This window comes from Corvus moneduloides, chromosome 13 (genome assembly GCF_009650955.1).
Source record: "Corvus moneduloides isolate bCorMon1 chromosome 13, bCorMon1.pri, whole genome shotgun sequence".
NCBI lineage: Eukaryota > Metazoa > Chordata > Aves > Passeriformes > Corvidae > Corvus > Corvus moneduloides.
The window spans coordinates 18,140,215-18,163,061 of NC_045488.1; the positions used below are offsets into that span (position 1 = coordinate 18,140,215).

The following is a 22,847-nucleotide window of genomic DNA, read 5'->3' on the forward strand; positions in this document are numbered from 1 at the left end:
TGACAGTTCATCAGGAAAGTGCATTGTCAGATAACCACAGGAATTCAGAGAAAAGTTGTACCAACATTTTCATTGTCCTCTTGTCTTTGAGACTGTGCATATTTCCATACTTCACAACCATTTACACTTCCCTACCCATTACGTACACTAAAACTGCCTGTTTATAACTGCCATGAACACGCAAAACAGATTTGAAAAATGCATTTTCTAGTCAATTTTATTTATGAGAGGAATGTTGATCCTTACCTGGTTTATACGTGGCTCTTGCTTATTTAAATTTTCAAATGTATTTCACCCTGTTAGAGATGAAGTGAGTTCTCAATGGAACATGTTGCCCCCTGTTCCCTTCTCTCAAGTGTTATAGAAATTTAAACAAAGACAGCAAAAATATGGCAATAACCTTTGAATTATATAGGAAAAGAAAATGCCAGCTGATTGTCTTTGAGACTAAAGTCCCCAGATTGATTAAATACTTAGTACTGCACAGAAGACAGAACTAGAAAAGCTATACAGACAGAGCCATATATATGTGTTGAATGTACACACATGGTGTGTGTATCAAATCTGACTGGGCAAAGAGCTATTAAGGAAAACAAAATTGTTCCATCTTCTACGCCCTTCAAGTCCATGGCCTTTTTCTTGCACAGCCAGCCATGGGAATATTCAATTCCAACTGTAGAAAAGGTTCAGCATGTTGTAATTCAGCCTTTAGTTTTAAAAATACTTAAGTGACCTAATAAAAAAACCCCCAAGCCTTATTCTGAAAGAGTTTAAAATTAAAGTCGAGTTTACTTGTTGATAAAAAATGTTGAGAACCACACTTGGCCTTAGCTACCGCACTCTATTTCTTCATCCACAGAGGATTTCTAGTGCCACCAGTCAGCTAAAACTGATATTCTATTAGGAATATATAATCCACAAAGTATGTGCTCTGAAAACAATATACACTTCTCAGTTTGGTAAATATAAGGCTTTTTAAAAGGTTTATGAAAAGGATTTCTCCTTGCCAACAGAAAAAGAAAAGCAAAGGAATCAAGACTTTTTCCTTGTTTCTAATTTTAGCCCTAGGCAGCCTCTTTTTCCTACTTACTTCAGACAATGTTCTCAAATTGACTACTGGCATTTCAGTTAAAATTGGAGATAGGATCTGTACCTCTCAAAATGAGCTTTGGTTCCCTCATTTTAGAAAGCATGGCCAATCCCAGAATTGTGAGAGTACAGAAGCACACTTTCATCCATGCTCTGTGGATGTGGTAATGCTTCCTTCTAATTTAGAAATGACTGGCCATGCACATCTGCACCCAGAGGCATCCAGCTGTTGGTGCAGAGGATGTTTTTCCTGAGCCAGTGGCACTGGCCTGCAAGGCCAATCTCATCTGTTTGGCCATCCCTGAGAACCGCCCCTCCAGCCTACTAAACCCATCCCAAAACAGTTATGCTGCTCTGTCTTCTTTGTCTTTCTTCCCACTATTCAATCCTAAGTAAATTTTACTTAAAATTAAAGTGACTTCTCCTTGCTGATTGGCTAAAAATTGATTCCTGATTCTCATCCTTGAACATTATACCTTTACAACTGGGGAAAACATTAACTTTTCCCATCTTCTTTGTTTGAATTTTGAAAATACCCAGCCCTTACTTCTCCTATCTTTATTCCTAATCCTCTGATTTCTGTTGCTCTTTTTTGGATTCTCCCTATGTATTACATCTTTCTGAAGAGTGGTACCCTATAATGAATACAGTATTCCAGCGGAGACCTCTCCAGCATCCAGCAAAACAGAGCTTTGTATATAAAGATCCTTGGAACACTTCACAGGAAGAACAAGTTACATTATTAAGTCCATGTGTTCTTGAAAACATTCAGAGCAGTGTCCATTCTAAAGTATGAAGCCACACCAGGGCCAAACTTTCCCCATATTAGTTTTTTTGTTTCAGACTCTTCTCTTTATATCAATAAAACAGAATTTAAATTATCAACAAACCAGACATTAAATACTAAATAGTATCATGATTAAAACCAATACCAAAATGACTGCATTCATTAAAAGAGATTTTCCCTCCTTATTGTGCTGTTAAGGAATCTAACCAATATAGGGAAAAGATCTCTAGTCCCACAAATGGTCAATAGTGATGGCTTTTGGACACTTCCAGTTCTCTTAATACAAAGCAGTAGATGGGTACATGAACCTGAATTCAATATCTACAAAGACAAGAGAGCTGAGATCTGATTAGAGATGTATTTTCTGCTTCTTGCTTTTTGTTTACAAACACCATGAAGTGAGAAGTGGAAGAGGCAGCTGGGTTATTTCAGGCTGATTAAATTGCTAGTACACAAACACTAAAATTTGTACACTGGACACTCTGCAATTGTCAAGAGGAAGGGAAAGCTGTGCTGTCTGGAGGCAGCACCCAAACTCAGAGTGTGATAACAAAGCAGACACCTGCCTGAATTCATAAAACAGTTTCTAGAAGACAGACTTTCAGTAATCTGATGTCCCTGTAAGTGTCTGGCTACTCTTCAGGTAAGTCCTGGGGTTTTACATTGCAGTGTTCAGATTCTTTTACATTGCAGCTTCTGCTCAGGACTCTATTCCATACTACCATTTTGCAACAGAGTAGTGAATGCTGGTGTCCAATACCACCAATGGGTAATAATTCTCAACCAAGCATTTTGTCCTGGAATAATTCCACTATCACCTAAAACTATCATCTGAATGACCAAGATTTAAAACTTTCAAAATGGTTTGAGTTAGAGTCTAAGTTATGTGACTAAACTCAGTATTTAGATTTGAAAAAATTTAGGGAACAAATGGTGAAATTTGTTGGCCTTCCTAGCAAGTACTTTCAACTGCTGGTGATGAATTGCTAAAGGAGTACACACAGAACTGCTTTTCTGCTTGTGGTGGTTAATTCTGTGTCAAAGCTGGGAGAAAAGATACAGCCTAGTTTCCTTCGCATTTTTAAAGCTTTTGTCTGTTCCAGTCATCTACTCAAAAATATGGAAATCCTGTTGCCTTTTACATATAGAGTATGTTGAATGCCTATTTTTTAGCACAGGAAGAAAAGGTGAAAATACTTTGACTAAAACACTAACACAAAAAGTAGGATCAATCAGTCATTTACCATTTGCTTTAATGAAATACATCCAGCTGAGCTATGAAGATATGGTATGTGATAACAGCTGAAAGGAAGGTGTTGATAAGGCCAGCCTTATTTCATGAGCTGATAAAGAGCTGGTTATTCAAAAGATGAAGCAATGTTGGTGAAAAGCCCTTCCATATGATGCAATAAAGCAATGAGAAAAAAGGAGAGTACAAGCAGGAAGGAATGCAATGTATCCATCTTCCTTTTCACTGGAACGCACTGTCATCATGTATCTTTTCTTTAATGCAGGAACTAAACGTCTGTCACGTTTACAGGGACAGGACAGGTTTCTTTATATCCTGCCATTTCAATTTTCCTCAGTGCTCCCAGCGCAAGAAGCAAGATTTGAACATTTCAGAGCTTCTACAAAATGTTCTGCACTAGCTTTTCTTTTTCCTTTATGAGTCCCATAGCTTACTGTGCCATCAGCTGACTCTCACTTTCCCAGCAGGGAATCTCATTTCCACTCTGTCCTATGCATTTTACAGGGCGTCAGTGAACTTAAAGCACGATGAATATTGTGGGAAATGAATTTACAAGTGCTGAAAATGAGAAACACAGAAGATCACAAAGACTGTACCATCTGTGCCACTTTGTTGTATTGCACAGAGGGACAACTGCAAATGAAATTGTGTAGAATGAAAGCTTGCTAATCCCAAATTGATAGCTTGTTCTTGGCAAAACCTTGTTTTCCAAGGAGGCCAGTTTGATCTCTGATTGACCTCATTTTCTTGATCTGACCTTGGAATAAAGCTTTGGCTTTTTAACGAGGTGCCAAAACACAGAATTCTATTCTGCTGTGACTGAACTGGGAGTGGGCTGGAAGTTGTATGTACATTGCTTTGTTTTGATCTGAAGCATGAAGTTTTGGGACAACCTTTAATAACGCTTCTGACAGGAAGCTCCACTAGGAAACTGAATTACCAAATAAAAACACCTTAGCACACTAAACATGACTAGAAAATAATTGTCAGCTGCAGTACGAAACTGCCAGCCAAGTTCAGCCCCGTGCTGCCTACTTCTGCATTGCTCTGCTTTATACCTGGGACACGAACCTTACCAGGAATCCTAAGGTTTTACAGCTAGGAGAACTTCTGCTGCCTTGCAGCAATCAAAGCAATAAATTTGAACTGCTCCTTTTGAGCTGTTTGCACCTTTGCAATTCCTGTAACCCCACCTGCCCAGCATTGCAACACGTGCCCGTGGCCAGAGCCAGCTGGGTTTTATGCCTATTGTTCCATGTGGACTCTGACTCATGGCTTCTATGATTCAGCCTGTGATACTGGACAGTGTTTGCTTTGAGAGTTTAATACTGAAAGTGGAAGTAGTTTATGTCACTGACACAGTTATATTGCCTGTTATTCATTCTGAGTAATCTAATTTATTTATTTATTTTTTAATAAAAGAAGTCCCTGCCATATCAGTGCCTTATTCAGTCTGTGTCAGGACACTGAGAACAGAACTCATCCAATCTGCTGTGTACAAAGAGCTGGTGCTCTGTGCTGCTGTTAACTTGGTGTAACATTTTTACCACATATTTGGAATTACTGATAAGACTGTGGTTTCAGGGGAATGTTTATCCATATTACCACAGATCTACCAACTACTTAGAAGGTGGTACTGCACTTAGGTGAAAGAAAAACACCTCGGGGTCTGGAATTTTATGGAAACCTTTCTTGAAAGGAAACTTACATTTTTCCATTTGAAAAAGTACTTTTCTGATCACCACTTGTGTACTGGTTTTATTTCTAATGTTTCAGCCAAAATAATTTCCACATGGCTTCCTGCAGCTATTTTTGCACTGAGTGTTTAGTAGCAGATTAGGTGAGAGTTGAATCAAAAAGCATAATACAGTGCTGTGAAACAACACACCCCTATGAATGTTTCCTCTTATATCCACTCCAACAGAACAAGTTGTGCTCGTTCTCCACCAAATTTATCAGAGCATCCTTTACTGGTGAAGCCACCAGAATGTAAAAGTGCGCTGGTACATTCACGTGCACAAATCATTCATTGTTCTAAATTAAATTCAGCAGTAGTCAAATGGTCAAAGCTGAATTTTTAGCAGCGCTTTTGTAATTCTATTTTTGGAGATAGAATATTAAAATGCCAATTTTATGTATCAAGACTATTAGCACTGTTTGGGGGTGAATCTCTAATTTTCTATGAAGAGAATAATAATTTAAAAAATCTCATTATGACATTGTTTCTCAGATCTAATATTAAAATCATAAAACCTTAGAACTGTCTGAATTGTTAGCCAGTGTTGCTTAGGTAGTTCTACAAAACTCAAAAGAGCTACATTAATTTACACCATCCAAACACATGGCTCCATATACACTTTCAAAGTGTATTTCTAAGACTTGATCCAAAATAACAGGGAGACTGTATTTTGGATTCAGTAGGCACAGCAGTAATTTTCATCTCACTACATTTTCCATCCTGTTTTGGGGACGAGGGATTTAAAGTGGCAGGAAGACATAGGTTATTTGTTGAAGGTAGATTACTATGTAATTTGGCTCACATGAAAAACACCCATGGTAGTAAAAACCAGCATGTTTGTTAAAGTGAAATTCCCCAAATCTCTGTGTAATGTAACAGCAATCTGTGCTTATGAGCTTGTGGACAAATCTGATCCTGGGCCAATGGCTTGTAAGTCAAAGATCAACTTGGTTGGCCAACACCTTTCTCTATCACATTAAGTGCCAGGGGGCTATTTTCAAGAGGAACTTTTCCTCTCATCATAACAGCACAACAGCTCCTGGTGACCTCCAGCTCAAGGATATTTTGTGGATACTTCACTCACATCTATTACAATGCAATAAACCTTGTTAGTCTGAGAACTATTTTTAAGACACCTGAATTACAAAAAAATGAAAATTTAGCACATATTTGACCATGTTACACTGCTGTTCTTTCTTCTCTCTGCCTTTCTACAAGGGAAATACATTTTGGAGAACAGGATAACAAAATGGATAACAAAACAATGACATAGGTCTTGCCTGCCAGGGAATACTTTAAAGGCACATCTGTGATGTGCAAAGAGGTATCACATTAGTGATAACTCAAACCTGTCTATATAGAAAAATACCACTTTGGGGCCTAGAAGCAACCATTTTGCATCATTGTATTAAAGCAAAACCCTCCAAGCCAGCAGTGAGCAATGGCAGATGCTGATTCTGGACCAGAGCTGATTGCCAAATACATTCATGGTCTGGTTCTTCCTTGGCTGCTTTGTACCACTGGACATAGCAGCTCCAAGACATCCATATTTCATTTCACATCTTTTCCAATATGAAGTCCTTAATAATTAATGAAATAGAAATGGTTAGGCCCAGAAATCTGCATTAAAATGATACCTTTTCAGGTCTCAGAAAAACATATTAGCTGCACCAATCTTACCTTTCAGTTTTTTATATCTTAATTGTAAACAGTCATGCAGGAGTGGTAACAACATTTTGTTCCTGTAAAGCACCACCCTTGTGAGAATGTCAACTATAAGGAATAACAGCTCAGGCCTCATACATCTGTGTCAGGCAATAAATGTTTATCTCAGTTTCAACAAGGAGGAGTCAGAAGTTCAGTGATTTACTCAAGGTCACACAGGAAGCCTGACAGTGCTATGAGTCTCAGCCATCCTTCTCACTATCTTCCTACCAGATAAGCATCGAGAAGTGCAGAGATACGGCACTCAGAAAGAACTGGCTATATAAAAGTCCATGAAATAACAATATCTGGTGAGATAGCTGCAAGCTAGGCATTAATATATTAGCAGTAAATCTAGTAAATCTTATTTCTTTAATGTGTTAGCTGAAGAATTTATAAGGCAAACACTGATGGCTAGGCAGAGATTTTGAAAGGTTGGTAATGAACACTGGTGAAAATCCAAGACCTTGTATGGGAACAAAAAGAACTTACCCTAGAATTTACATTTGAAATTACATGGCTTTGAAAATGGAGAACTTTTCCATTTTTTAGGAAAACTTTCCTAACTAGGAGTGATGATTTAATTTCCTCTGCATGCAGGTGAATCAAAGGATTTTGTTATTGTGAGTTTCCAAAAAACTGCTGACACACGTTAAATAATACAGCTTTTCCTTCAAAACATCATTAAGCAATGACCATAGTACAGACTAAGATGTGTTGATTTTCTTTCAATTATTTTGGAGCTGTAATAAAAACATATGCAATTAAACAGCAGATACCAATGCCACACATGGATCTTGACAGAAGGAAGAGCTTGTATCTTGGGAATCCTACTTCTCACACATCTGCCAGCAGTAGGCCCTATCACTACTGGATGTGGTGCAAAGTATGGCTGTTGTCACATTTTGTCACAGATTCCTCAGATCACCATTTCTCAAGCCCCTCTTACCTTGACTGCATAATTGTTGAGAGGATCTTTTGCGTAAGACGCTGGGTAGTAAACGGCATCGCCCGCCTCGCAGCACGGCTTGTCGCTGGTGAGCCTGAAATCTGACCAGCTGTCCACCCCGAAGCGCAGCTGGTCCTTCTGCCCAGCCATGAACAAGTCTTCACATTTAAGTGCCAGCTTCTTCAGCGAATCAGCGTGAAGGCTCCGGATTTTCCCCACCACCTCCTCTCTGTTTTCGATGCCTCGATAAAGTGCTTGTCTCTGCGGCTTCTGGATGCCTCGGCCCTGCTTGGCCTGTGAGAGGCGCCTCCCCGTCAGGGACTCCATGCTGTTGGAACACCGGTCCTTAATACTGATAGTGGTTAGGCTGGAAACACTGTTAGTTGCTGAGGTGGCTGCCCTTAGCTTCTCTGTTGGCCTGTCCAAGGAATCTCCTGACTCGTTGTCCAGGACCTTGAGCTCCAGGCTGACTGAGGAGCAGGCGCTGCTTGCTTCCCAGTTGGTGTCAATGTCATAGGTGGGATTGGCCATGATGCACAGGTTGTTCTCCAGAGCCTGCTTCTGGAGATCTCGGGGAGTTGGCTCTGTGTTAGCTCTCAAAATTGTTTTCTTTGGCAGTGGAGGTGGTGTTGGCTGCAAGTTGTTCACTGTCTCCTGGTCTGCCAGTCCTCCAAAGGCAATGGCATCATCCAAAGCTCCCTTGGGTTGCCTTGGCTGTTTTGGAGGGATCATGGCTGCTCTGGACTGTCCTGTAGATAAAGATAATAGTAAGAGAAGGTTAAAGTACTTTTATGCGCCACTCTTGTTTGCACTCTGCAAAGAAGTTTAAGGCAAAAAACCCCCAAAACCCTGACTAGGAGCCCCCCAACATTTCAAAAAACCCTAGATACGTTTATGAAAAGATGAACTTATTAGAAAGTAAATTACCAAATCAGCATCACATATATTTAATTACATCCAGCCAGTCTTGATCTGACCTTGGCATATATATTGAAATCAGTTTCGGTGCTAGCAAGGCTGCCATTTTATCAGATCAATGACAAGAACTACAAGCAAAAACCAAACCTCAATTTGACACTTTGGCCAAGTCCAGTTTCAGCAATTCCACCCAGCGTCCTGTAACTTCTTCTGCAGTCAACTGACTGTAATATTATTCCTTACTTTCTATTCAAATGTGGTAAAACTAAGGGTGGATAATAGTCCATAAAACAACTGGGAAATGCACTAGACAGGCTGAAAATCTTATTTCAGAATGGAACCCAGAAACTGCCAGACACAAATAACACAGATGAGATGGTGGTCACATCAGGGAGTCAGGATTGCCCCAGGAGATTCACACAGTGAAATCAAGGAAGTTAAGCCAACTTTCACTCAAGCTGACAGGTGTGTTGTCATCAAGAGTAGGATCATATTTTGACAGCAATAGTTTCTACCTATTAAAACTCACATGCCCTCCCCCTGACTGTAACTTCTCTAATGCATTTCCCTTCCTTACTTGCCATGGGTACCTTTGCTGGCAGTATTACATTCAGAGATAACCAGACCTAGTTATTACATTCAGAAATAACCAGAACTTGAGAGATTCCAAATGGCAGGTTACACACACACAAGCATGGAATTTCTAGTTTCAGACTTCTGTGTGAATCCAGGGAAGATAAACTTCCTGTCATGTGTTTTGGATGGCTTTTATAGAGAGCAATTATGTTTTATAAGTGCCAGAATCCTTGGAAATGCAGAATAAATAAATGACAATAATATAATGGAGAATAAAAACTAATAAACACACAATACAAATGACCAACTTGCTGCTCTGGGACAATTCAACTGTTGTTACTCATATCAAAATGAGATCTTTCCACTCCTAATAATCAACTGCTATTTTCAGAGAAATTATTTTATAAGCTTTCTACTACTCCTGGGAGGTTCACTGACTATCACAGTAAGGTAGGAAGCCAACTCTGACAGTTGAAAATGGCAGACCTGAAATGGATGCTCTGAATAATTGCAGCTGAGCATCTTTTCTAGTAAGGGAACAGACACTGTAACTGTTTGACTATTTATAACGTGCTGAATCATAAAATCATTTAGGCTGAAAAGACCTTTAAGATCAGAGTCCAACTGTTAACACTGCCAAGCCCACCAAATCCTTGTAAAGAGAGGACTAAACAGGAATGCTGAACCAGACTAGTGGGATCTAAGATTCCAATCTGGATTACATCACTTCAATTCATAATTAATAATTAATGAATTTGCAGTTTGCAAAAAGAGAAAAATATTAGCTTCCTTTGCATTTTAAGATATGTTGTTCCAGTTTTTATGAATACTACAGAACCCAAAATCCACATGGCCAGGATGTACCAAACCCTCGAATGCAGGGTTAGAATGCTGAAATACACTTTCTAATTTCAGAAGATCAGAGAGGATAGTATTTTTATATGTATCCACAAACAGAACAGCCTTGCACCCTGCTGTCTTAACAATCATTCTCTTTTCAATCATTCCAAGGAGACAACATCACAAATGAAAGTTCTATCCCTATCTTTTGTTTAAGCTCCAGAAACCCTCAGAAGAGCCTTATGGATTTAATGATAAGCCTGGCTATTCCAGCGTTTAAAAACCCAAGTTTTGAGCAGGAAATTCTATCAGTTTTGTACATACCTGATATTCAGGGAAGACACTGAATTGTTGCAAAGGTTGCTAAAAAAAATTTAACTCTTGGGGGACTCAGGGGGCCCTATTGCTCCTTTGTATTGCAGCAAGTGTTTGCTGTGCTGCAGCATTGAATTTTGGTGCAGCGGGGCACTACAGGAACTCTGTCACGGGGGTTCCTTTTGCAGAGGTAGAGTGTGGTATGATTCCAAGTCAAAAGCAGAATTGATGTCTGCATGCCAGACACACATCCAGATGCCTTTTGCTTAATCCTGAGACAAGTTCATTTCTCTTTTGTATGCAATTGTCTTACTCATCCAAACGTGTCCTCTTCCACAACTGCTCACTCTTACAAAATCCGTGACCTATGTACTTCTCCCCAGCAACATTCTGTGCTAAAGATCACTTGCCTATTTTCTCCTCCTCACCCTCTTCCCCACTCTTCTAAGACAGCCTGACTGCTGGGGTTTGACAGAGACGCTATTCAGGAGGCAGTTTGCTAACGTGCCTTGCTTGTGGGACTTGCTAACCCAGGGATGCACAGGTACTAGAGGGAAACAAGGAAACAAATTAGAGCAAGATGAACATCCCGAGCACCAGCAGGAGCTCTCTCCAAGAAAGGTAAGATTTAAAACAGTGTTACTGCTCAATTCTCTTATTTTCTGTCTGCTTTAATGGCTCTGTCCTTCAAAAGCCATTCACACAGAGGAGAGTGTTGAGACTGCAACCAGTGTTGCTTTTGCATAGCTACTGGCACTGTGACATCCAAGCAGAATTGGAGAAGGTTTTCGTAACGAGAAGTTGTTTTTTCAGATGTCTGGAGGGGTGGCAGGATCCAGAGAACTGAATGTACAAGTCATTCTGTAGTTACTGTTTCAAGTACTCTCAGCTGAGAAAAATGAGTTTGTATAATCTGCTATGTTACAGTATAGTTTCTTCCCCCAAGAACAAGTTTTCCATATTGAAATCTAACCATCTGTATTACACAGTTGAAAAGTTTTGTGTCTGCACTGTTTCTATGCCGAGTTCTTAACACTGTACATTTCTTTCATAGCTATTGGTCCTGTCTTTGCAGCTCAGCTTTCTCCAAGCATGGCAGGAAATTACACGGCCCAATTTTTACAAATTCATTGCCTAGCAAGAAAAAGGTTGTCTTAAATGTTGTCCCTGTCAAAGGCACAAGAATGTCCTTTTGCACAGAAATACTGGCGTAGCATTTATTTCTTTTTCTTACCTATCCTTTCCTTCTCCCCTTGCATGCTTAAAACCATTGTTTCCTTACCTACTGCACAGACTCTCCAACATTGCAAGTTCAGCCTGAGCCACACTTTTGGGAGGCAAAATGAAAAGGAAGAACAGGGACAATATTAGGCTACCACTTAGAGAGATCTTTGAAGTGGATTCCAGACTGCTCAGTGACAGAAAAAAATTTAACTCTTTACAGACAGCAGATTTCTAGAGAGCTTTAAATAATTCTACAGTTCAATAAAATCTTCCATTATAGAATCTCACGACACTATTTAAATATTAATGCTTAAGTCCCCAGGCACCATGCAGAGTTCTGAAACTTTGAAAGACCTTTGAGAAAGGCATTTAAATTTAATTTTTCTGGGTAACTGATTTATCATCAGACTTTGCATTGCAGCCTATTTATGTTAGATGCTGAAACTATCAAATCTGACATCTTAATAAACTTAATACACTTAATAAACTCTTATCCTGGCTGATAAAAATAACTGAACCATGAAAAAAACCCACAAATGCATCAAGTACCTTCCAACCACTGCAAAAGCTACCAGCATGCTTCATAGCCCCAATTCCATGTACACCACTATTCTATAAAATTGTCCTGTACACAGATTTGCATTAAATCCTGCATTGTTTACACATTTATTGTTAATTTAATATATAAAAATCTTACCAGAATGATGATATATGTTACAGAAAGGAAAGCTAACATTTGTTAAGTAATATTGGTGATGCACCTCCAGTGTCTCAGCAATAATTTGACACTGGGCACAGGTCTCTTCTAAGATGCAGGAAAGAGAAGCTTCACCTTGTTTGCTTGGTGACTTGACAGGTCCTGCTGCCCACCCTCTATTATACCATGTTAAAGACATTACCTGTGTAATTATATATTATACAAGATGCACCAGACTGATGCTGTAATCCCTGTCTGTCACTGAATTGTCAGTTTTACTCAACAATGATCTCATTACCTTATTTACAGCCTGGCTAAAGCACTGTTTACTGCCCTGGTCTAACTGACTGAGGCATGCCCCATGGCAGATGCTGTGATTAGGATTTTTTTCCAATGTCAGCAATCACAAAGCCTGGAAACTTAGTCTCCTTTTTTTCCACATTTCTTTAGGTGTAAAGAGGAAAACAGCTGATAATGAAATAACCTATTCTTTTTTCAATTGCAAAAATACTATCCTGAGTATATTGAGAATACCTTAATCTACTTACAGCCATGCAAATTCAATCAAGTCAATTTCCCCAACAAATTCAGACAAAGACAGAACAATTTGAGGATTTGTAAGAGAAAGGCTTTTCATTATCTGGTCAATTGTCTTCCTTATCACCAGCTACAGGGCTTACCTGAATTAACTTCTGTAACAATAAAGGAACTCCTTACAAAAGAAACATCTAGGCCCTACCTTACACATTTGAACATTTGCTTCTTCATCTTGATTCAAGTGGCAGCCTCTGGAGTTTGTTAAATAGTTGATACCAGAGGTATCTCTCATCACAGTTCTGCTCACCACATGAGCACCCACACTATGATAATGCCAGACTCGGATAAGCTAAACTGATTCAGATTCTGAATTAGTCCCTATGAAGTGCTTGCCACAATACCAGGCATTTGCAAAGCTTTTCTTTAGAGCCTGTACAATTTTTAAAACGTTCTTCTTAAACTGTGGGCACCAGGGCTTGACTGTGACTATGGCAATCAAGAACCTCTCTCCTCCTATTGAAGTTTCCTCCTATTTCTACAGCCAGGAACATACCTTATCCTATCATTATGGTGGGATCTCATAAAAGACCCAACACTTCTATGTTGTAACTGATTCCCGGAGGAGAACCCTCTGTTTTGTAGGGCTTGTCCCTTGGAAGGCCAAACCACATATATTTGAGGGCAGTACCTGATATAAACTATTACCTGACTGCAGATGAAAATTTACCAAGGCTTGCAGTTATTTCTGTTCATGACATTTCACGTGACATGTCAGAACTGAAGATTAGGTGTTTATCAAAGTAGAGACATATGATCTGCTTTTTAATAAAAAACATAGAGTATGTATCAGATTAGTTTAAAAAGTGAACATCATGCATTATGCTGCAAATTGAGATGTTCACATGATGTATTTTACAAACTACAAACTGTAGCATGTAGCTCTAATTGCAGCTGAGGCAAGAGTCAAATGTGATGTAACTTCTCATATTATCCTTTCTTCCAGTTTCACATACCAGTATTTGTTAATTCTACCAAAGATAAGATTTTGCTGCCTAGGTGATGCAAGATGTGAAAACAAATAGGAATAATTCTCTGTCCCTACCTAGAAATCTCTCTGTTGCCATCTGAATTGGAAAGTGAGGTTGCTTGAATAAAACAGAAAGCCTTTGAAGGGCAGCCAGGGAGCTCAGTGCCATTTAGGGAAGCATTGCTCCTACCAACAGGCAGCTCTCCCAGCCAGAGCCAGGCAAGCCCTAGAGCTAACTTAACTCCTTCATACCAAAAGGTTACTTTGGAGACAGCAAAGCTCAAAGTGAACCAAGAATGAGGAGATGATTTTAAATAAAGTGCTAAGGGGTTGACTTTTATGGTTTTAAAAAGGAACATTCAAACTTAGGAACAGCACTAACACAGGCCAGGACTGGTGGAAGGGATCTCTTGAGATGGTCAGGCAGTGTCAGCTGAAGCAGGTTGTCCAGATCATCTCCAGTTCAGGCTGTCAGTATCTCCACAGACAGAGACTCCATAGCTTTTCTGGGCAACCTGCTCCAGTGTTTATAATGGTATTTTGCTGCATGGGATAAACATGGTACAAGTAGTTCTGATGTATCTAGACCTTAACTGCCTGGATTCTGTCTGCAATGTTGCTATCTTCTAAATACACCAAATACAGATATGTATCTCACTAAATTGAAAATAATTCATTAGATCTATGAGTAATTCACCATACAGATTTTAGTTTTCCTCCTTAGAGGAAGAGTTTCTTGGTAGATATTAGCATCACGCTTGGATGGGATATTTTTCTCCCTTATGCTTTATAAACAATACCTCATTAATGTTTTAATAGCAGAATGCACTAATAAGCTTGCCACTAATTCACATTTAAGCAAAAAAATGCAACGTTCTCACTGAATATCTAAGGAATGTATGCACCTGAGGGTTTCAAATTTAGTCCTTGATCCCTGAAACCTGTGTGGACATGCTAAACCCCTTGTACTCGTGAGCCATCTCAACACAACCAGTTTACTCTTGGCCAAATGCTTAATACGTTGGTGTGTTTACAGGATTGGGATGTTAACAAAAAACGTGTATTCGGATATCCTGGAATATAAATAAATGAGACATTTTGTTCTCAAAGACCTGGCTGTAGGTATCCCTGAATTCACAGTACTTCAAATCGAAATGCTTCAGAAAATTAGGCTGATAATATTGATACTGTGCATCAGGAGATGCTGCTTTGTCTTGCTCCCTTATCTTCCAGAGAAGCCCTGCATCCATGTATCTCTTTAATGAGGCAGGAATTCAGTAATCATTGAATAGTACCTTCAGGACATTCATATCTCATTGGGAAGGAGCAAAAGTAAACTCTCAGACTAGGATAAGAACAGTTTCAGCCAACAAAAGATGGGTACAAATGTTTTAGCAGTTATTGATACTCTAAAATAATAACTTCTGTCTTTTGTTGAAGTTTAGAAAAATACTGAATTCTACTTATTCCTTCTAAAGAAATTAGGTAGCTTGCTCTGCATTTTAAAGCTCTTTGACAAAAATTCCTCCAAAAAGATAAAACAATGTTTCTTTTAAAAATCATTTGAGATATTTATCACTAAGGACAATTAAAAGACTGTTTTAAATTACAGGAAAACAAACCTTTGAGTTTGTTGAATCTTCACTTTCTTGGTTGTCATCTCTGAATGAGACAATATATCTTTATTTTCTATAAATCAATATTAAACAGGCATTAAAAGCTACCCTTATGAAGATGTATTAAGCTGTTCAGAAGAAAAGCCTCTTCACACCCTGGAAAGGTATCCAAGATCTCATCCAGTTCCTGTGTTTTCCTGTGAGAGTTCACTCACCCAAATTGCTGTACGTAGCACTGCAGGTATTCAAGTCAGGAGAATTTGGAGCTACTTCTTTTTCTTCCTCCCCCGGTGGCCCACGGCTGGAGGACACCACCGGGATGACTGAGGCGCTGCCCCCATTGTCCTGCTTCACAAACACGGCTCTGGGGACACGAGGGGACAACTCGTCCAGGGTCGGGTCATCAGGCACTTGACTGAAACAAACAAAACAACATCACCTGGAGACCCAAGCTGGGTACTGGATCCTGCTGGCAGAAATGCCAGGTTAGGCACTAAGAATCTTCAGGAAAGGGAATGAACTGATAAAGACGTAAGTTCTTTCACCCTCCTTTTCCAAGAACAATTATCTACAGTTTTTATTTTCCCTAATGAGAAGAAACAACTTGTGACTGAAATAGTAACATGTTAGTTACTATTATCATGAGTATAATAATACATACTATATAATAGTTCATGCCTTTGATATAGAAGGTGCAATAAAATGCTTTACAGCTTGATTATCATCAACATCTGTACTCATAAATATGTAGGCATGATTCTGAGTAAAGTGTATGGGACTCAGGACAGCAGCAGAGTTTAAGGTGCTTTTTACCAGTCCGAACAATTGTGTTTCAAACAAAGATAAGGAGGTATAGCAAGGGGGATTAAGTCCCAATAAATGCATAAAACTTTAGTGATACATTTTCATATACTGGTAGGATTTTGGGAACTGACACTCTGGGAAACAGACCTCATTTAGGCCAGTAATCTCTTTCCCATATAAAATTCTCCACCATTAAAATCCATCTGCATTAGGCCAACTGCAAAAGGCACTGAAGGCATTCCTCTGTGCCTGCTCTTAGCTATGAAGTTTTAATCAAACTGTGATGACTTATAGCACAAAATTCTGAAAATCGTGCATTCAGTTGGTTTCCATGGATATATTTATTGCAGTATAATTTTAAAATTATGCATTATATGCATGAAAAAATGCCGAGATTTAATAAAACCCCCCAATCATACTGAAAATATAGCAGCAATTATCAATAATATGCCACAAAAACATGTCAGAGCAAAAATATTTCCATGCCTTTATGTTCTCTCACTTGCAGAAACAAATACTCATTACAGGCCAAATCTTAAGAGCATATGTGCTGTTTGCTAGTTCTCATTACTACAGCCTGATCAAATACAACAGCAAGAATTTTAACTACTTGTGACTTCCATTAGGGACAGAAGTAACACACTGCTATCAAAAAATGATCAGCACATCATGTATCTGTAGAGATACTTATTTTTTGTAATAAGGATTTAAAACTTCCACAAAGAGTTAACATAAATGATAGGTATATGTCTATGGCAAAGCCAAAATCCTGAAAATCCTGGGACACAATCTTGTAGCAATCCCCGAGTACAAAGATTAAAACATGCCAATGCTCTGCATGACAAGACTCAGGACAGTGCAGTGTGCACATGCTGTTTCTGCTCAGACTCATGAATTTTAACTGCAGGCTGACACAAACCAAACTCATTAGAACTTGTTAGTAAAAGAGAAAAAATGGCGTAAGTTCAAAAAGATGTAATCTTTAATCAGCGTAACATTTTTTGTTCAATTTTAGTACCATGCATAGGAATGGTGTGAAGAACATTCCATGTGCCGTAAATATATCCACATTAAAGAGTTAACCTCTGTAATTTCAGAGTAAAGCAGACATAAAATTAAAGCAGTAACAAGGCTCTCAAGATAATTTAACTAAAGACTTGTAGTTGCTGTAAATAATATACATACCTGCATTCCTCAACAGGAATGTTTTCTTTAAGAAGAAATAGATTCTAATAGCTTCACAGTTCTGTCATTGCCACAAACCAGGAATTATCACATCTCAAGTAACTTTTTAGTATCACTTGGCGAGGTAAGAACATACTCATTCTCCAAACCAGACACATGCAAGCACATACACTAAACCTAAGCTCAGAAGCATTTTGCCAAAGTAAACCAACAGCTAGAAAGGAAGAAAGAAAAAAATACCAACTCACCCACTGTACTCACTCACACAATTCCCCATTAAAGGAAATTCTTTCAGGGCCTTCTTGAGTCTTTTAATCATGTCTTGAAACTCTGGCGAGCCATTGATTCCACAGTGTTCTGGTGTGCTACAAGTTGTGCAAGCTGTGAGCAAGAGGGCTGAACTCTGCACAGAGTGATACACCTACTGCACCTTAGTGTTTACCTTCGGGGGCCGGGCCCTGCCAAAGGCCCCAGGAAGCCAGGCAGATCCAGCCCTGCCTTCTTAACTCTTGCACTGCCTTCCTGCAGGGAACACAGGGCACAGGCTGCTGCATCACTGCTCTGGAATGACGGCTATGGCCTTAGTCATGGCTATTGCTCCAGGAAAAGCACGTTCAAGTCTCAAGAGGAGTTTTGGGAAATAACACTAACCTATTGTTAAGAGTAAGACAGTATCTCAAATCTGTATTCAGTGCCTCAAAAGAATACATTTTAAACCACAGCAATTAAGAGGTCAGGTCATGAAATCCGTGGGGAAATGCTTCCCAGTATCTTAACACTGAGGACAAAGAGATCAAGCCTATGTACACAGTGCAAATGTCAACCCCTTCGTTGGCATTGGCAGGACACAGGAGGAACAAAAGGGGGAACCATTCTCACTCAGGGAGCTACAAGAACCAAATCCCCAGTTGCTCCATGAACTAAACAGTAAAAATGACATCCCTTTTCAAGGGAAGAAGAGCAGCTGATAAACAGGCAGTTCCCTCAGATTAGAACCATTAAAGCCTGATTTTGTATAACTTTCTATCTGCTTGTTGGTAGCAAGTCATACTTAAAGCTATCTCCTTATTTGGGATATTTATAGATATTTTGCCAGGATGGATTCTTTGATGCCTTGCATAAGAGCACATATTTAGCATCTACCATAGTGGGCGCAGCCTCCTCTGTCCAAGTCTTTTTCTCTTCCCTTTTTTATTACAAAAACAAACTTCATAGAAATTAATTATCTTAGAGAACTCTGCTCCTCGGGCACAAGTGGCTGAAACTAAACAACTATTCAGTTAGTGGAGGGAGCAGCCCTCTGCACGCAGAGAACGTTTGTTTTCCTAAGAAGCTGAGATTATGTGAAGCAAAAAAACTTGCCATAAAAATGACTGTCCTTCAGACAACACCCCACTGAATTCAAGACCCGTCATTCACGTGTGCACAGGCTCAAAACTGTTTAAAAAGTGTTATTTTTTCTGCAGGGACAAATGCCTCTAAATCTTTCCTTCAGGCTCTCCTCCTCCACAGTTTCTGGAGGATAGCCAGAAGATGATGCGGTCTAACTTGCCTGGGTCTTTTGGGAACAGTAGGAACCAGAAAGCTGCCTGCGTAGCGTGTTAATTTTGGTGAGGACACTGGAATCACAGCTCTTGTGTGACCTGTGTTCTCCTCTATTCAGAGCACGCCTGCTCAATTAGAGTGATTAATAAACAGCAATGAATATGAGGGAGATAAAGTGGAATGCTTATAAGAAGTGATTGTGAGAGTGTATTCCTGAATTAAGGTCAGATCCAGAGGTCAAGGTAAGGGAACAGAATTCTGTGCAAGACAACACATAATCCCAGTGGCAGTAATCAGTGACAGAAACAGAGAAAAGCTGATGTGGCCTTAGAGCCAGCAGAGACTGTGGTCTCCTCCCTGAGTGGACATCAGCAGCAATCAATGGCAGCTGTATAGTTGGAGATGACAAGGAAGATGACTTCGTACACACACAAACCGACTGTGTCATTTGTAGCTATATTAGTTTCAAAGACAGCGCTTTGAGATGCCCTCAGGCCCTGTACTTTTAAGCTAATAAAGCCAATATAAAGCCTAAACTGACTGAATAATGCTTGAGGAAAAATGCAGAGGTTAATGGAAGGAGGGAGGTCAGAGGCCATCTCACCCAGGAACTTCTCCTCAGAACACAGACCACTTTATTCCTGCAAAACACTCAGCAGAGACAGCCAGTGCCCAGGTTGCAGTCAGAGGGCACTATGGATACAGAAAACATTCCAATGGCTCCTGCAGTTCAGTCCCTCCTCACCACCACAAATAGTCACTGAAGAGGAAAGTGAAACAAACTTCTCAAATGACAACCTGAAACAACTAAGCCATGACGTTCATTCCTAATGCTCATTATTGAGAAGCTGGCTTAGTCCTGAAGCATGAGAATTTTATTTTTTTTTTTAGATCTTGTATAATGTGATGTTTGCACGGATAACAGGAGTACACTTGATAATCCAGTAAAGACATCCTGCTAAGCTCTTTAGTGTCACTGAAACTCAATGACAATGAGTTTCACAGATTAACTGTGCATTATAAAGAATGCATTTTTCTTTATCCATTTTAAGTTCTCAGTCTTTCCATTTTACAGACTGTATTAGAGGAGTTAAGAACAATAATACATGATTTACCATTTCTTAATCTAAATTTATAAAATAATAAATGGTAAAGTCCCTTCTACTTGGATCTTTTACAGTGCTTGGTGTTTACAAGTTCTCACATAAAACGGTACCAAACTTATTGCTTAATGCACATGCAGAATTTCCAAATCTGTTAGAATTGGAAAATGGTCTAGAGAAATATCTCAGAAGTTTTTAATTGATGAAATGGTAGAAGATAGCTTGTTAATACTTTTAAAAGCACTGCTAAGCACTGCTGAGTAAGGTAGATAAAGCTTGCTGATACCTAGATTAAAAAAACCCTAACATGGATTTGACAAGAAGGGAGAGTTGATCTACTTTAACTTTTCCAGGAGAATTTCTCCTATTTCAGTAGACTTGCTCAAGCAAGAAATTTCTTTTCATCTATAACATCCTTGAATTCTCATCAATTTACTTGGGCTGTCCCTAAAAGGTTTTGGATTCACGTGAGAACCACACCCCAAGAGTTATATCAGAAGCCCTACAAACTCGGAAGGACTTTGTTTTAAACAGAGCCCTACTGTGATTTGACAGATTTTGTTATCTTCCCAAGCAGTTTCTGAAGCAGCTGTGGAATCTGCAGGACTGGATCAGTGACAATGTGAAAGTGGAATGTGGCAGTGGTGGTTATTCCTGCCTGTCTCTGGATGAAATCCTGATCTTAATGTATGGCTACATTTTTGAAGAACAGTGATTCCCATTGTTTCTACTGAGTGATCTGTCAAAATATTCATATTCCTCTATACAGAGCTCAGATCTATCAATTATGAGCTGAAATGCTTTTGCAAAAATTAACACAATCTTAGGAATTAGATTGGTAATCACAAATTTAGCTATGAAGAAAGGCTTCCTTATCTGAACCAGAACAAAATAAATATACAGACCTCACTACCTGAAGGAAGTATTTCAGGAAAAACAGAGTTTTATCTTCACTTTGTCCAAGACTGGCCCAGAGATCCCATAAAGGAAAGTTATGGCTGACTTGCAGCTGTGAAAGGAAACTCTTGAGTTTAAACTGTAACTGAAATGGAGATGGCTGTGCCCAGATCAGATTAGTTCAGCTCTGATGTGCTTTATGAAGACAGCCAAGGAAGCAGCAGGACACTGTACCGCACTTTGCTTTTAGGAAATGTCTCAATCTAACAAGTTGCTGCTGGGTATGAGCAGTGATGTCTCAATGAAGGAGAGGAGAAGCCTTTATCTTGTGAAACTCCAGCAGCAACGCTCTGATCTCTAAGATAACAAAGCCTCTGAAGGATCTTTTTATTCAACTTGTGATGAGTGGATTTGATTGCACACTGTGCTGTACCACGTTCATCAGTTACAGTGACTCAGGCCAGAAATATCATGTTATCTTTTGGTCAATTTTAGGTTTTGCCTCAGAACAACTGCTGCTTCATGAACTACAGGTGTTCTCATTCTAATTAATGATAAAGCTGACATGACTGCTGATTTTTAGCAAAATTTAATCTATCTACAAATTTTTGGTAAATTTATCATTATTTGGTAGCTCCTTTTGAACCAGCATATGTGCATCTTGCCATCAAACAGAAACAATCACACTGAGAAATCAAAACCAAGTTCCTTTGTATAACAGAGAGATAATTTTCAGCTCCTGAAAAACTGGCTATTTTGCAAGTGCTGTTCAAAGGGAAAACTGACCTTTCTAGTGATAACTTGAAATACCTTCAGCTGTTTCGTGGTTGTGTTATCAATCTTTAGCAGCTTTGTAATCCACTGCAAAGTAAGGAAACACTGTATGTTCATTTAATTTGCTTTCAAGACCCCCCAGTAATCTGACATTTTTAAAGCTTATCTTATTTTCCAGGTCATCAGTTTGTTTTTTCAGAGAGCTTGCTTTCTTGGCATTCTGAGTCAGAGAAGTGTCCCATTCACTGATTCTATCTTCAGGTCTTCCATTCTCCTCTAAGCCTCTGCAGGCTTAGAACATTCTAAACATCTTCTTCATGCACATATTTTAGCCTGAATTACAGCTAACTTTGTATTAATACCTGGAGGGTTAACACAAAACAAGCATAGCTTCTCATGGGTCATGCCTCCTGCTTGTGCAAAAATGGAATTTGGAAATCTGATTCTCACCCACCAGGATATTAAAAACAAAAGCCAACCCCCTTAAACAAGAATAAAAACCCCTTCAATTTTGTGGTACTATAAGGTTTCACTTGGTCTCTTTAACAACATTAAAAAGTATTTTAAAACCCCAAATAACTCAAGGCACCAGGAATATAAGAACTGAAACATAAAGCTACCCACTGCCTAGTGCTCCCACAACTCAGCACCTCCGTGTAATTTCTTTGAAATTTGTAGAAACCAGGGAACAATATTGTCAGAAAGAAGAAATTCTAATTCTAACATTTGGAAAATCCCAATTTTCACTGGGGAAAATTCTGAGATACGGCTTTAACCAGTATCATTGTGACTTGAAGAAAACTAAAGAGTAAACATGCTTTTCGGAATAAGTGAATGAGAGAACAGTGACCCATTGCCTTCAAAAGGAAGGGCAGAAGGTATCCCAGTCGCAGTGCAAGAACAGGACACGTTCCAACAGCACCATCTCCAGGGCAGTGCAAGAATCCCTGACAGGCTGTTCCTGCCCTCTCACCACCCGGAGAAGCAGCTGCTCCTTCCTGCCCCAGCCCCTGTCACATCAGCCAGCTGATGTGGCTGAACAATGACTGCGAAGTTCTTTCGCACTTGGATCTCTGCCCTGGTCTGGTTCACCAGAGCACAGGAACTGTCTTGCCAGCACAAGAGCAGGGCACTAGAACAAGAGAATCTCCTGATGGCACTGTAACCAACCTCACCTTCTTCAGCTTCCCCTGGAGACAGGACAAAAAACTAGGCTCCTGTAAAGGGGGTTGAGAGCACAAACTCCTGCAATCCTTTAACCTGCCCTCTAAAG

At 39.4% G+C, this 22,847-nt stretch overlaps 1 protein-coding gene across 5 annotated transcripts in view; it reads right to left on the bottom strand.

Moving 5' to 3' along the window:
• Positions 1 to 22,847, bottom strand: part of PEAK1 (pseudopodium enriched atypical kinase 1) — a 110,265-nt gene that overhangs the window by 8,735 nt on the left and 78,683 nt on the right. For 4 of the 5 annotated variants that reach the window (XM_032122511.1, XM_032122510.1, XM_032122509.1 and 1 more), the window contains 3 exons: positions 17,504 to 17,620; positions 15,482 to 15,681; positions 7,517 to 8,265 (listed from right to left, as the gene is read on the bottom strand). In XM_032122511.1, coding sequence (XP_031978402.1) covers positions 7,517 to 8,265; positions 15,482 to 15,681; positions 17,504 to 17,620 — 1,066 coding nt within the window. The remainder of the gene's footprint in view (positions 1 to 7,516; positions 8,266 to 15,481; positions 15,682 to 17,503; positions 17,621 to 22,847) is intronic. The other variant, XM_032122512.1, reaches the window with a different exon arrangement.